This window comes from Aotus nancymaae, unplaced genomic scaffold (genome assembly GCF_030222135.1).
Source record: "Aotus nancymaae isolate 86718 unplaced genomic scaffold, 86718_ANA_hifiasm-v0.15.2.pri h1tg000053l, whole genome shotgun sequence".
Lineage (NCBI taxonomy): Eukaryota > Metazoa > Chordata > Mammalia > Primates > Aotidae > Aotus > Aotus nancymaae.
The window spans coordinates 18,412,974-18,429,087 of record NW_026988467.1 but is presented as its reverse complement, the minus strand read 5'-3'; the positions used below and the strand labels follow the sequence as shown (position 1 = coordinate 18,429,087).

At 45.4% G+C, this 16,114-nt stretch overlaps 1 protein-coding gene and 1 long non-coding RNA gene across 3 annotated transcripts in view; one reads left to right on the top strand and one right to left on the bottom strand.

Annotated features, from left to right (window-relative positions):
• The window catches only part of USP48 (ubiquitin specific peptidase 48), a 104,135-nt gene extending 96,984 nt beyond the window's left edge, over positions 1–7,151 (top strand). For both annotated transcript variants that reach the window (XM_021668286.2, XM_012439955.3), the window contains exons 26-27: positions 5,216–5,242; positions 6,616–7,151. In XM_021668286.2, coding sequence (XP_021523961.1) covers positions 5,216–5,242; positions 6,616–6,638 — 50 coding nt within the window. In that variant the 3' untranslated portion in view covers positions 6,639–7,151. The remainder of the gene's footprint in view (positions 1–5,215; positions 5,243–6,615) is intronic.
• LOC105708506 (uncharacterized) lies at positions 6,725–15,243 on the bottom strand. Its single transcript, XR_001105325.2, has 4 exons — positions 15,128–15,243; positions 14,838–15,005; positions 12,288–12,394; positions 6,725–7,277 (listed from the first exon to the last, which is right to left on the bottom strand). It is a non-coding gene; the product is annotated as an uncharacterized LOC105708506 (long non-coding RNA).
• Positions 15,244–16,114: the final 871 nt, after the last annotated feature.

The window sequence follows — 16,114 nt, the reverse complement described above, 5'->3', positions numbered from 1 at the left end:
ATGAAAATAATAGTAAGATTAGATACCTAGGAATAAATTTAACCAAGGAGGTGAAAGACCTCTACAAGGAAAACTACACAACACTAACATAAGAAATTGAAGGGCTGGGCGCAAGTGACTCACCTGTAATCTCAGCACTTTGGTAGGCCGAGGCGGGTGGGTCACAACATGGTGAAACGCCATCTCTACTAAAAATACAAAAATTAGCCAGGCATGGTGGCATACACCTGTAATCCCAGCTACTCGGGAGGCTGAGGCAGAAAAATTGCTTGAACCTGGGAGGCAGAAGTTGCAGTGAGCCGAGATCTCACTACTGTACTGTAGCCTAGCGACAGTGAGATTCCATCTCAAAAAAAATAAAAAATTCCCAAAATTTATATGGAGGCTAGGCGCAGTGGCTCACACCTGTAATCCGAGCACATTGAGAGGCTGAGGTGGGCAGATTGCCTGAAGTTGGGAGTTCAAGACCAGCCTGACCAACATGGAGAAACCCTGTCTCTACTAAAAATACAAAATTAGGCAGGCATGGTGGCACATGCCTGTAATCCTATCTACTTGAGAGGCTGAAGCAAGAGAATTGCTTGAACCAGGAGGTAGAGGTTGTGGTGAGCTGAGGTTGCACCATTGCACTCCAGACTGGGCAAAAAGAGCAAAACTTCGTCTCAAAAAAAAAATTCATGTCGAACCAGAAAAGACCATGAATAGCCAAATCAATTATCAGCAAAAAGAACAAAGCTGGAGACATATGATACTTGGCTTCAAAATATATTACAAAGCCATGGTAATCTAAACAGCATGGTATTGGTATAAAACACAGGACAATGGAACAGAATAAAGAATCCCAAAATAATTTCATGTATTTACAGCCAAATGATTTATGACAAAGGCACCAAGAACATACATTGGGGAAAGGGTACCTTCTTCAATAAATGATGCTGGGGAAACTGGATATCCATATGCAGAAAAATGAGACTAGACCTCTGTCTCTCACTATATATAAAAATCAACTCAAGGCAGGGCGAGGTGGCGCACGCCTGTAATTCCAGCACTGTGGAGGCCAAGGCAGGCGGATCACAAGATCAGGAAATCGAGACCATCCTGGCCAACATGCTGAAACCCTGTCTTTACTAAAAATACAAAAAATTAGCCGGGCATGGTGGTGAACACCTGTTATCCTAGCTATTCAGGAGGCTGAGGCAGTAGAATTGCTTGAACCCAGGAGGTGGAGGTTGCAGTGAGCTGAGATTGCGCCACTGCACTCCAGCCTAGACGACAGAGCTAGACTCCATCTCAGAAAAAAAAAAATCAACTCAAAATGGATTAAAGACTTAAATGTAAGACCTGAAACTATGAAATTGTTAGAATTAAATATGGGGGGAAGTGCTTTTAAACATTGGTCTAGACAGATTTTGGCAAAGACCTCAAAAGCACAGGGAACAAAACCAAAAATAAACAAATGGACTATATTAAACTAAAAAGCTTCTGCACAGCAAAAGAAATAATCAGAGTTGCAGGGACAACCTATAGAATGGGAGAAAATATAATCTCATTGAAAAGCAGGCAAAGGATCTGAATAGACATTTCTCAAAAGAAGACATACAAGTGGACAATAGATGTATGAAAGATGTTCAGCATCACTAATCATCAGGGAAATGCAAATCAAAATCACAGTGAGATACCATCTTCTCCCAGTCAGCATGGCTATTATCAAAAAGACAATAACATGTAACTAGGATGCAGAGAAAAGGGAAAAGGGAACTCTTATACACTGTTGGTAGGAATGTAAATTAGTACAGCCATTATGGAAACATTATGGAAGTTTCTCAAGACTAAAAATACAACTACCATATGATCCAGCAATCCCTCTAGTGGTACTTATTCAAAGGAAAAGAAATCAGTGTATCAAAATGATATCAGCACTCCCATGTTTATTGCAGTACTGTTCACAACAGCTGAGGTATGGAGTCAGCCTAAGTGTCCATCAGTAGATAAACTGATAAAATACATTGTATTTATATGTACACATACAATGGGATACTATTCAGCCATTAACAAAATGAAATCCTGTCATTTGCAGCAACGTGGATGGAACTAGGGGATATTAGGTAAAGTGAAATAAGCCAGGCTGCAAAATATAGATAATGTATTTTCTCACTCATACGTAGAAGCTACAAAAGCTAACCTTGGGCCTGTAGAATGATAATTATGAGAGGGTGGGAAAGGGCATATGAAAGGCGGTTGCTTAATGGGTACAAACATACAATGTGATAGAAGGAATAAGTTCTGGTGTTCAATAGCACAGTAGGGTGATATGTTGTATATTTCAAAAGAGCTAGAAGAAAGATAATGAAATGTTCCCAACACAAATAAATGATAGACCGAGCGCAGTGGATCACTTGAGCCCAGGAGTTCAAGACCATCCTGGGCAACATAGTGAGACCCTGACTCTACTACAAATTTTTAAAAAGTAGCCAGGCATGGTGGCTTGCACCTGTGGTCTCAGATACTTGGGAGGCTGAGGTGGGTGGATTGCTTGAGCCCAGGAGTTTGAGGCTGCAGTGAACTGTGATCATGCCACTGCACTTAAGCCTGGGTGACAGATTGAGACCCTGTCTGAAAAAAAAAAGAAACAATAAATATTCAAGGTGATGGATATACTAAATACCCTGATGTGATCATCGTACATTGAATGCATGTATCAAAATATCACCAGTACCCAATATATATGTACAAATAATATGTTTGGTTTTTGTTTTTTGAGACAGAGTCTGTCACCTAGGCTGGGGTGCAGTGGCACGATCACTGCAACCTCCGCCTCCAGGGTTCATGTGATTCTCCTGGCTCATTCTCCTGAGTAGCTGGGACTAGAGGTGTATGCCGCCATGCCTGGCTTTTTTTTTTTTTTTTTTTTTTAAGCTAATTTTTGTACTTTTAGTAGAGACCGGGCTTCGCTATATTGGCCAGGCTGGTCTTGAATTCCTGACCTCAGGTGATCTGCCCATCTTGGCCTCCCAAAGTGCTGGGATTACAGATGTGAGCCATTGCGCCTGGCCTTGTTGGTATTTTTTAAAAGCTGGTTCATCTCCCAGGTACCCTTCAGTTAATCCCACCAGTGCCCACTGAACAGAGCTTTCAGACATCATTTTTTTTTCTTTTGTTTATACCCAAATCCTCAGACTTCACAGACATCTTTTTTTTTTAAAGATGGAGTCCTGCTTTGTCGTCCAAGCTGGAGTGCAGTGGCATGATCTCAGCTCACTACAATCTCTGCCTCTGAGGTTCAAGTGATTCTTCTGCCTCAGCCTCCCAAGTAGCTAGGACTGCAGGCACTTACCACCATGCCCAGCTAGTTTTTTGTATTTTTAGTCGAGATGGGGTTTTGCTATGTTGGCCAGGCTGTTCTGGAACTCCTGGCCTTGGGATCCATGCGTCTTGACCTCCTAATATGCTGGTATTACAGTCCTGAGCCATCGTGCCCCGCCCAGACATCTTTTTACTACCTCATACTTAGGTAGAAATGAGCAGCCAGATAGTTGAGGAATGAGAGCCTGATACCAAGAGATATCAAGGAAATAGCATAGGAAGCAAACAGACAATAGCAAGAGGAACTATATAAAATGAACATTTGGAGAATAGAAAAGAGTTCATGGAAATAAAAAATGATTGCACCATGGGTTTGTTACAGTAAGTGAAAAACTATGGATAAAGAGGGTCATGAAAGCATCTAGAAGTACGGAGGGAAAGCCAATCGAATTCACAGGTTGAAGTCAGGAAGACGAGATAATGGAGCAGTGCCCACAAGATCCTGTGGGAAAGGGAGTTCCAATCTAGAATTCTGTAACTAAACTGAGTTTATTCTACCCTCACACCTGATGGCTCTTTGAACATATATAAAGCCTCAAAAGATTGATCTGTCATGCACCATCTGCCAAGATACTGTGTGAGGATGTGTTCTTCTTAAACATTAAATCAAGAAAGAAATGAACAGTGGACCCAGTAAATAGGGGATCAGCATAGGGTAAGATGCCCTGGAAGATGGTGAAGGGAAGTGTCAGAACTGCTGTTCTTCAGCCGGCAGCGAAGATACTTGATCCATATTGGAGCAGTGGGATGCAAGCTTCAGGAAGGGATGCCACAAGGAAGAGTGGAAATGATGAAGACTGCCTTCAAGAGGTTACAGGTCTTTAAGAGTTTATATGTGGACTGGTGATAAATACAGAGAAAATGAAACACATCAGTAATGCAGTAGTTACCAAGCTCAGAAAGACCAAGTCATACCACGTAGGAAATACAACCACGGTGCACCAAGCATTCAACTGTGACCAGCATTAATGGAGTAAACAGTAATGCCAGTACTGGAGACTGGCTTAACAACAACAGATGCCACTTCATCAAGAGGATGGGGTGGGGGTGGGGGCTGTGTAAGCAGTAGGAGAGCTGTTTGCATCATTCACTGAGGAAGTTAGTAGATTTTAGGAAAAATTGTGAAATAGCCTGGGCATGGTGGCTCACGCCTGTAATCCCAGCACTTTGGGAGGCTGAGACAGGTGGATCACTTGAGGTCAGGAGTTGGGAGACCAGCCTGGCCAACATGGTGAAACCCTGTCTCTACTAAAAATACAAAAATTAGCCTGGTGTGGTGGTGTGTGCCTGTAGTCTCAGCTACTCTGGCGGCTGAGGCAGGAGAATCATTTGAACCCAGGAGGCGGAGGTTGCAGTGAGCCAAGATCGCGCCATTGCATTCCAGCCTGGGTGACAGAGCTAGACTCCCTCTCAAAAAATAAAAACAAAATTATGAAATAGCAATATAAGCATGTTACTTAGAAATAGGCTAAATACGGAAGAAGCTGCTACATGAGTCAAAAGCGACTCCTTCCAGAACTTGGGAAGAGGAAGGGGAGAGACGTTTCGCAGAAGTCAGTCACATGTCTTTCCCCCAGGCCACTCCTAGAGTTGTGCACCATCTGTGCTCTAGTTGCAGACTGAGTCCTATCAGTATTTGACTTTTTAGATGATGCGTACATAGTGCTTTGATAAAAACAGAAAAGACTGTCCTCAGATTAATAACATCCATAACTTCAAAGATGATTATTACACGGTGACTAAGGTAATCAGAAGTTATTTTAAACTCTTATCCTTAAGCATTGAAGTGATCTTATACTGTCTGTCACGACAATCTTTTCAATTTGGAATTATTTTTTTTTTCTTTTTTCAGTTTGTATGCCAGAAGAAGGGTTTAAAGGTAAGTTATATTTGTCATGTTTTGTTCATGAATGTCAGAGTCATCCTGTAATTTTCTATTAAAGCGAGGACTATAATTTGATTTTAAATTTTAATCCAATCTGAGTCTCATGACTGAAATTAATTTCAGTTAAATGCATTTCTTATTCAAGCTTCTTCATTATCTTTTTCAACACTCAGGCCTCAGATGGGGCCTCAGCTGGGGCCTGTGTGTTAGAACTGTTTCTTGCCAGATGTCGATTTGGCCTTCCCTTTCTCATTTTATAGGAGGTTGGGAAATTAGCTAGTGGCATTTTGAGATTTATTTTTAACCTTTTCTCAGTTCTTCCTATGAGTCCCCTCCTAGAGCTAAACTGTTTGTATGTAACTATTAAGAATTAGTGGTACAAGAATTTGCCAGATTTTATCAGGTCCAGTGAAAAGATTTAATCAATCACTTAGCATTAAAGCATTTGTTGGATTATTACCTTAACAGGGGACATGGTGGTGCTTATACTACATCCGGGCCATGTAGTTGCACACACCAGTAATATTCAAGAAGTCATCAAATACAGACCTTTGACATTTATGGATTTTACTGTTGCTGTGTTGATTCTTTGCCGGTCACTCCAAAACTCCACGACAGGCTGTGATTTTGCTAAGGAATGAGTTTGAATCGCATACCAGGTGTTCCTTGCTAAAGCAAATAAGCGACAAATTATTGGCCAGCCTCACGTCTTCCTCTGCGTGCAGCTTTGTTGTCTGCATGTTACCACTACAGAGGGACTCCTGATGGGGTCAAAACAAAGCAAAAAAAGGTCTTTATGAAAAATGGTCATTGGCCGGGCTGGGGACCTCACGCCTGTAATCTTAGCACTTTGGGAAGCTGAGACGGGTGGATCACCTGAGGTCAGGAGTTTGATACCAGCCTGGCCGACATGGTGAAACCCCATCTCTACTAAAAATACAAAAATTAGCCAGGCATGGTGGTGTGTGCCTGCAATCCCAGCTACTCAGGAGGCCGAGGCAGGAGAATCACTTCAACCTAGAAGGTGGAGGTTGCAGTGAGCCAAGATTGCACCACTACACTCCAGCCTGGGTGACAAGAGTGAAACTGTCTCAAAAAAGAAAAACAGTCATTAAATGAAAGCATCAATAAAATCTGGTTAGCTTGTGTGAAGATGCACATAGGAAGTACATGTCTTTCAACAGAAATGTGATTTAGCAGAGAGCCTGGAGTCTGCTGCTATTTTTTCTTATCCTCCAACACAAAGCTGCTGCTGTGTTCATTTAAGTTGGATGTTCCCTGTTGATGATGTGTTCTTGGTAAATGGAATCCATGAACTTTTAATCTGTAGTTCACAACTATCCTTCCACATGTGTTTCTTTTCCCAGGTACTGGTCTTCTTGGACATTAATCTTTGAATACTTGCTGACTGCTAAGAAATGACCAGAGAGGAAGAGGAGTTTGACATGTTAGGGCATTAAACAAAGGTGGATTTAAGAATTAAACCATTACATGCCCCTTCCAAAAGGCAGATCCATTCAAAAGTGGCTGTCCCAAATGCCTTATGTCAAATAAAGCAGATTGCACTGACGGACATCAGACTTGAAGGAAATGTTTCCAATTTTATATTTAAGGGGGGTGGTGGGTGGGAGGGGGCAAGTAAAGACAGAACAAGTTTAGTAGCAGTAACAGTAAATCATGTTTACATACCAGATTTATAGTCGTGGGAGGGAATAAAGTTCTGTTATATTTCCTTGCTTGAGTTTCATACCAGATGCGTTGGTCCATAAAGGATTGTATCACAGTAGATGGGACAACATTCTGCTCTGAACGAAAAGTAATTTTAGAGACATAACCTGCTTAACCAATGCCTGTCTTTGATTCATATTCTACTTTCAATAAAGCATGAAAGTGAAGAACTTGTCCTAGGTGTGGAAAAGTGTCTTCAGATTTAGACTCCTCTGCATGTCCGCTGCAGCGCCACCCGCCTTACACCTGCCCGGCCGTCTGTCTCTTGGTGTTGGGTAAAGGAGGGGGCACCTGCTGTCTCCTGCAATGAGCAAGGAATTGTGTCTCAGTTTTTTACTTCAGAGGCTTTTTGCTTTGGTGCATTTCAGAAAGGATGGAGAACATTTATTACGTGTGAAAGCATCTTCCTCCGGTTTTGCTGTTACTCAAAAGTGGGAAAATGTACCTGGCACGTTTGAAAAAAAAAAAATCTAACTACCTATCAGAAGAGTAAATCAGACTGAACTACATTCGGAAAACACAAGGTTTCTCTAACATTTGTTCTTCCTATCCTCCATGTCACTGTTTGTTGGACCTCAGTTCCCTTTTTGAAAGCATTCTTCCAAAATGCCCTGAGAGGATCTTTCAGATCATTGTTTTAAAAAGGAAAATAATATATGGATGGGATGTGCTTTTCATCCACCTCAGGATTATCGTTCTTAACAACACCTAACCGAAGCAATATTCTTAAGAATATTGAAGGATTTTTTTAAATTGAACTTAAGACGGGAGTTTTTCCTCAGAAATAAAGTTCCCTCTGTTGAGTACGTATGTACATGTCTGTGGCTGAGATGCTAGCTTAGGCATCTCTCTTGTTAACACTTTTCTTGGCCTTGGGTTTGTGCAAGCCTTTTCCCCCCTTTCATGAAAATTCAAACTCAGATAATGGATGGGGAGGCAGATTTTGATTTGAGACCCGGTAACCTTGGCAGCATCCCTTTTGAATAGCTCCTTTTATCTGCGTAATTATGGCTGCTTGGTAAGATTCTAACTTCGTGTTTGTGTCTCCCCTCTGTGTTTCTAATGTATTCAGTCTGTGCCCCCTGAGGAGGCAGCGGGTCTGTAATGAGCCTGTGGGGGAAGGTTAGAGCGGCACACAGCCCCCTCAGAAACCGTCCTAGGAGCGGCACTAAGGGACCATCTCTTCTGGCCTTTGTGTTGACACAGGGGAAGGACTTGAAGTTGAACTGATGGATCCTGATTTTTAGATCTCATTGTTTTATCAGCTCCAAAGAAATGAATGCAGGAGCTAAAAGTAATAACACAAACTTATTCTTTCCCAAGGTGAAGACTTCTGTAAAAGTTTGCACAATGCTTGATGAAGCTGCTTCCTTTTCCTTACAGAGAAGCTTGTTGGCCAGAGAAGCTTCTTTTCGGAGATTGACATAAACATGTTAGTAGCCCCCAGAAATCTGATAACAGTTTCCCCAATTTGCTGTTGATAACAGTTTTAAAATTTGTTACTTGGGCATTTTTTCCTCCTGCAGTGGTACAAAATAACAGCCTTTTGTAAATCTTTCAGGCCAGTACCTACTCTGGTACTGGTTTATTTATTATCTCTGCCCAAGGGTGAGGCTGGCCTTGATGAGCAGGTGAGGCTGCAGGAGTCTGCCCTTGGCTCAGGGTCGTCTTAAGTCCTGCTCTAACAACTTGCCTTGCTCTGCCAGCACTGCTCAAAGTGTCTGCCTCCCAGCAGCTCCAGCAACACCGTGAAGCCTTATTACAAAGGCAGGAGCTCAGGCCTTAGACCCGCTGAATCAGAGTCTGCATCCACAGGCCACTCCTGTGCTCTTAGAAACCCTGGGCTTGGGCTTCTCCCATCCATAGTAGGCAGAGTTGCTAAGAAGCATATGCTTGTATTAAATGGCTTTGCATTGTCACCTTCTCACTTTGTACAGGGTAAAGGTATAACCTAAAGCCCAATTCTCATTTCATCTGTAATTACAAATAGAGGGAGTCCATTTGCCTTCTGGACTGTGAAAAGTGCAGAGACTCTTTCTGTTGGGGTTCTAATGCCATGCATGTGTACTTTTTTATATTAGATCAGTCTCCTGTATGAGGTATTATGAAGCTTGAGTCTTTTCCTCTTTATATTTCTGACCATTCTTTAATCTCAAACTAATGTATACAACATACTACACTAGTACAAATTGTTGCCATTAACTGAAATACAGGTTGCATTTGGATGTGTTCATTCCCTGGGGGAATAAGTATCTTTCTGTGTGTTTATGAACTTTATTGTTTAGAATTATTTTCCTGCCAAATTAAAAAGATATGAGTGTCCCTTTACTTCAGTGGAACCATAATCCAGAGTGAATTTTTTGGTTATTTTAAATGTCCTTTTGGTTGGTCCATGTGGTCATAGATCTATCTGTTCATCAGACTCTGGTTTATATTGGAATCTAATGCTCAGATTGAATAACCTGTTGTAAAAACCCAAAGGATGATTTATCTCTGTCTAAACAAACTGCTGAAGTGAAGTGAGCAGAAAAGCCTGTCTTTCCTGTTACAGAATCACATCCTTTCTCTGGGGCATTTCAGTCCTCAGCTTATTCAGTGTTGCAGGGGACTGCGAACAGAGTGCATGCAGACGAAAAGGCAGCATTTTTTCATTTTAAGAAGATTTTCCCAGCCTGAGCAACATAGTAAGACTTCATCTCTACAAAAAAACAAAAATTAGCCAGGTATGCTGGTGGTCTCAGCTACTCAGGAGGCTGAGGCAGGAGAATTGCTTGACCCCAGGAGGTCGAGGTTGTGGTGAGCTATGATCACACCACTGTATTCAGCTTGGTCGATAGAGTGAGACCCTGTCACCAGAAAAAAAAAAAAAAAAGATTTTTCACATCTATGATAACACCCCATACTCCCGACCCCACCCCAGGGTACAGGGTTTTGTCAACAGCAACGTTTATAATTCTGAAAGCTGGCATCACTAACCCCCTGCCCATTCACCCATCTAGACATTCTATGGGCAGAAATACTGGCTGGGGGTTTGATTATCAACATTATTGGAACCCTCTGTTTTTCATTAAAGTATAAATTATGAACATTGGTAAAATGGTAGGTAGCACTTCACTGGTTACCCTGAACAACATTTCTGTGTTAGGTCCTGTGTGCCAGGTAGACAGTCTTGTTGGGAGACAGAAAACCATTTCTCCATCCCATGTATCCCAAACCTTGATGGTTTTTTTCTGTTCTGGTTGTTCATTGGGCTAAGGAGTCTGCTGGCTATCCGGATAGCACATAAACGTAGGCAAGTGTTGAAAGTGTGAAGCTATAGAATTCAGACCATCTGTGTTACAGATAATTTCACCATTGACCTTGTAACTAAGAAAAGTTACTTAATCTTGCTTTACCTTAGTTTTTTCATCTCCAAAAATGGCAGTATTTGCTATTTTTGTTTACTACATTCAGAGAATTAAGCAATAATAAATACTGTTAAGGTAAAAGGCTTTGTATTATTCTTTGTTTTTAGAAAAACTAGCCTTTCTGAGGAAATGCTGTGGAAATCTCTTGCAAGTCTTCAAAAACAGGTCTTGTAACTAACTACCTAGCCAAGCTACCTGGAGCATCTTCTCTGAGAACTTAGAAACTACCTTTTACTTCAAGCCCTTCCAGCTCAAACTAGACAGGTGTTTGAGCATCCTGTTACTTAAATCTTTCCTCCTGGCCCATAAGGGTAATGAAGCCAATGCTTATCAATTCGGTGTTATTTGCAGGATCATGTTGAAAGGTATTTGAAACACGCTTAGAATGCATGTTGAAGATTTATGTCTTGGTGATAGGCAGTTTCTGCCCCAAAGGGGCAGCTTCAGTTGTTTTGATTGTCATTGCCAAGAACATCAGGAACAGATGTCTTGAGCCTACGAGGCAGGGCTCCGCCGGCACTGGAAGCAAAGCCATGCGGAGGCCTGTGGCTGGCACTCAGAGGTCACTTCCTGGTCTGAGAATTGTGGTTTTTCATTATTTATTTACCTGGTGATACTTAGTGAATAATATCATTCAAGGGTAGAGTACATGAAACAGGTATTTCTTACGTCTCCCCTCCCCCAACAAATGATAGAACCAGTTCTTAGCAAATAAACCATGTGAGATTTCTGCATATTGTGAGGTTTAAGGATCTGATCTCTTTGAGCCTCACTAGATTTTAGGAAAGAGGAGGTTGCAGAATTCATTGTGCCTTGTCAGGAGTTGTATGACCTCTTAAAAGTGACATTGGTTTGACTTTTATTTTAGAGATTGAGTCTTGTTCTGTCACCCAGCCTTGAGTGCAGTGGCACAATCTTGGCTCACTGCAACCTCCGCCTCTTGGGTTCAAGTGATTCTTGTGCCTCAGCTTCCCAAAGAGACGAGGTTTCACCATGTTGACCAGGCTGGTCTCGAACTCCTGACCTCAAGCGATCCGCCCACCTCGCCCTCCCAAAGTGCGGGGATTACAGCCGTGAGCCACCGTGCTTGACCTGGTTTGACATTAGAATTGGGACTTGCACCAGCTTGTAATGGATTGAGCCTCTGCTGTGTCTTACCTAGCAGAGGCCAGACCAGGGTTGCTGCAGAAGGGGATCCTACTGAGGAATGGGCTGCGTCCCACAAGGTGGGGGGGCGGGGGGGCAGGCTGGTCCTTCTCATTCTGTGTGCTTTCACACTTCTCATTCATGAGGCTGTGAATTCCCCCTGAAGTTAGCCCTAAGAGCCTGTCCAACATAATTACTGTATTGATCTCAAATAGAGGGCATCATCTGTTTCTCCCCAACATGCTTAAAAAAAGAAAAAAAAACCCTGCTTTCAAGGACTTGGAGGGCCTTTGAAGTGAAATTGCTCTCGGGTAGGGAGGGAGCCAGCCTTGTAACAGCAGCTGGAATGGCGGCTTGAATTCCAGATCTGCATTAGTGCTGCCAGGCAAGGCAGGCCCTCAGCCACAGGAAGTGGGGCACACACTCCAGGGAGGCCAAGAGGCCGAGGCAGCCACTGCCTAGGTTGGATTGTTGCCTGCTGGCACATTGGCCTCTGCACAATGGTATCTGGGTTTTCCTTTCCCTGGTGCTCTGGTGTTTTGTAACCGAGGGAATGCTAAACTGCAACCAGTTCCTTTTATGATCCTGGACAAGTCTGTTCCCCTTTGAGCCTGTGTTCTCTCTGAAAGGAAGTGGGATGTGTAGAAGTTGTCAAACATGAACTCCGTGGAAGGAGATAATGGGGCCTCCTCCCACGCCCACCCACTCCCTTGAGGAAGCTCCAGGCAGTACATTTGGAAAGCCACCAAACAGGATACCTCTCAGGACTTCTCCTGTTGTGTTAGTCTCTGAGCTGCCTCTTTGGTTGGTTTGTGTCTGGAGTTTTTGTAGCATCTTCTCACTCATCCACAGCATGTCTCTGACTCTGTAGATGAAAGAGGCCCCCGGTCATGCTAGAACATTGTCTGCAGTTCTGGAACTAGAGTGCATTGTTTATTTCTTGTTCTGGAAGCCAGAGTTAGGGCCAGGCTGGATTTTATGTCTGCACCTAAAACCACTCCATCCCCACCAAGTGAATCAGCCTAATTAGTGCTAGACTGTTGTAGCTCCCTGAGAGCAGGACTCTGGCCATCTTACCACTGTATTCCTACAGTGGCCCACATGATTCGTCCTCAGTAAGGAAAAATGAACGACTACTTTGAAATCTGTTAGAAGTTCTCCCGTGACCCCCTGGGGAAGAGCTCTTGTTATTACTTTGGTTTGACCAGTCCCGTCCCCACCTTCAGGCTTTTTTTCTTTGTCCTCAAAACAGGGACTTCCTAACTGTTCACATTCATGATCCAAGTACCTCTAACCCCAGGGTGGGTCTCCCAGTAGTCTGCCATGTCTGCTGCACCAGCTTGGCAGCCTCCCACCCAGACGGGGGCCTATGGTCCTTCCCTGATGCATGTGCCATGGTGCCGACTGCCACTCTTCATCCTGTCTTGCTCTGCTTAGAGTGGAACTGTCCTCTGCTCCAAGCCGCCCCTGAAGCCTACCCTCCTTGCCGGCCCTTCCTAGAGCTTACCTGCTGCTCCATGGAGAGCACACCTTGAGGACTTGCTGCTTTGGGGTCTGGTTTCCCTACTTGCTCTAGTGGGCCGTCCCTATCTTAGTTTTTCTCCCCTTTGATCTGACTGGGAAGGAGTGGGTGGGCAGAGATGGGAGTTATTTCTAAGAGGCATCATTCTCATTTTAGGACCCTTCCCCCCCTCCCCCACCCACAGCCTCATGCATGTTGTTTGGAGTTGACTGTGGTGCCACCCATGTTTTCATTCTCCAGCCTTCTTGGATGCCAGATTCTTAAAGCCAGCTTTCATTTCTCAGTGATCGGGGGCACAGAGATGGTGGCTGGGTCGCAGCATATTAAGTGCCTGAGACAAGGCTTGTGCCCAGAGGCAGCCATGCATGAGTGGTCAGTCCTGAGTGGTTTGGATTGAAATAGGGCAGGGAAAGCAAAGCTCCGGGGCCTTTGTCCAATCTTCCCCCTCAGTAGCTAGGCTCCATGCCAGGCTCTGTGCCGAGCCCCCTACAGCACGTGCTGCCTCCTCGCCATGGGCCCTCACAGTCTCAGAATGGTGCCCCCCAGGATACATGGGAGATTATAGGCCTCTTGCATTGAGGGAGAGTTTCTGTAAAGGGGGATATGCTGTAATTGAAAAGCTCCTTGATTATAAAGAAGAAATAGAGATGCCTGGCACAGAAGAGCCTTTGCTTTGGTCTACTCAGTCAGGGTTGGGGACATTCAGTACCCCATGCTAATAGGCTCTTGGGCTCTTAGGGACCTTGGAGTCTGCAGGTCCAGACTCCAAAAGGTTATGGGACCATGAAGGAGGTCACACAGCTGTACTCCTTGGCTGGCTGCATTTCTGCATCTCCAGAGTCTCCATCTGCCCCTCCCTCCAGCTCAGGTGGGACGCTCAGCACTGGGATCAGCAGTCATCAGCAATGCCTGGCTAGAGTTGAAGGTCTCTGTCTTACAGCATGGAGAAGAAAGGGGCCATTTTGGAACAGGACTTAGGGAAGCAAGAAGCAGCATTGAGATTGTGTTCCGAATTGATTCAAGGAGTAATGCATAAAAAAGCCAAAGGATAGGTAGAGACGCGGCGTTTAAAAGGATCCTGGAATCCGTGCACTTCTGAGATCTGCAAGCCCCGCCCCTGCTGTAGACGAGCCAGCTCCAGTACATGCTGCCCTTGAAGGTCTATTCAGTTGGCATTTCCTAAATAGGATGTGTTTCACCAAGCATCTCCCAGGACCAGAGCCCTGCAGGACATACCTGTCTGGAGCAGTTGCTACCCCACACAGCCTTCCGTACCATCCCCCGAAGCGCCTTGGCCAGCCTCATTCAACTTCTTCCCTTTTTATTACACTGTTTGAGCCAACTATTTAGCCCTGGTGTGTTCATAGGCAGAAGATCAAAGGGCCCCCGGGGTCAGGTGGGCCCTGAGTGAGCTTGTGATGCTGCAGGAGTCTTCCTCCTGCCCTGACAACTTGCCTTGTTTCTACCAGTGCTGCTCAGGATGTCTGCGGCCAGGCAGCGCCTGCAACGAACGCCGCGGCTTCATTATAGTTGCAGGAGCTCAGACTCCAGGCCCACCGAATCTGAATCTGCATCCACAGACCGCTCCTGTGCTCTTAGAAGTTTGAGAAACCTCCCTGGGCAGGGGTCTTTTTGCCACACATAGCTGAGGAAGCTTGCAGGAGGGAGAACTCTACACAGAGGATTGGAAAGAACAAGTGCCTGATTTCCCACCTTCCCTCTGCCCTTTCACACGTGGGTGGGTGGGATGAGGGTGGGGCATTTCCTGCTGTTCCCCTTTACTCACCTCTTCTCCCCTGGGTGAGCGTCTTGACCAGGAAACATGGATCTGGTTCCCAGCTCCTGTGGGGCTGAAAACCTGTGTCTCAGATCCTCCAGAGGCTGATGTAAGGATTGTTGAAGACCTCAGATCTTTTATGAAATGCAGCCCATGTAGCCGGGAAAATAGCGGGAGCTGGGAGTGACAGTTGTGGTTTTAAGCACACAGCACGTGCCCAGGAAATACATTGAGTACATGACTTGGACTTTCCCCTCCCTAAATCTTATCTGTCAAGTGGTCCTGTTGGACATGCTGACCTTGGAGGACCCTGTCGGCTTGACCCACAAATTCCAAACGACTGAGACGGAGGTTTGTCTGCACCTTTTGCAGCCCGTTTTCCCAGTTCTTAGAACATTGGGGTGAGATTCAGATATCTCAGCGATCACCCTGGAACATGAATGTTCTGTGATGAGTTCATGACCTTGGAGCCACCAACCATACCCTCACCCGTTGTCCCCCCGAAGCTCTGGCCTTGCAGACTCACTGAGTGTTTCTTTGCTTCTTGTGAGCTGTCCCTTAGGAGGGAGCTTAGTGAACAGGAAGAGGTGTGGGTGAGGGGCTCCCTTGGTGGGGAGTGGGGCGCGGGAGCCTCAGGCTCTGCTGATCATCCAGGAGGGGACTCGAGTGGGCAGGCCGCTCACTTGCTGCGGACCTGGGGCAAGCCTAACTCTCCCAGGGCCTTGGAAGTCAGGCTGAGGTAATGTCTGTGCCCACTCTGTGCCTGTGTTTTCACTCTCGTCTTGATCCCACTCTCCTCCTGGCCCCCGACTCCCCTCCCCACACACGCCCTGGACCCAGGATAGGTTGGGCAGGGACGAGCTGCCCAGTTAGGCAGAAAGTCCGAAAGCCGCGAATGGGCTGGCGAGGGTCACCGCGTGGCCTCTGCCAGGAAGCTCACCAAGCGCCCGGGTGAGGAGGGCGTCAGCCAGGGCGTAGCAGCCTCCTCGCCCAACGAAGCCTGTCGCCCTCGTCCCGCCCCTGCAGACAAGCGGAGCCCATGGGTGCAGTGGCCCCCACCTAACCAGACGTCTCCACTTGCTCCAGAAGTTGTCCCTGTCCCCTTGGAGCATGTGCTGTTGTCTGAACCGCTGAACTCTCGCCCAGGTCCTGCCACTGTCTAGCTGTGTAACCCTGAGCCAGTCCCTGCCCCGCTCTGGTCCTCAGTTTCCCCACCTGTAAAATGGCACCGAGAGCCCTCCTCCGGGACCTGCGGCGCGTCGGGGCGGGGCGGCGGGGCGGCAGGG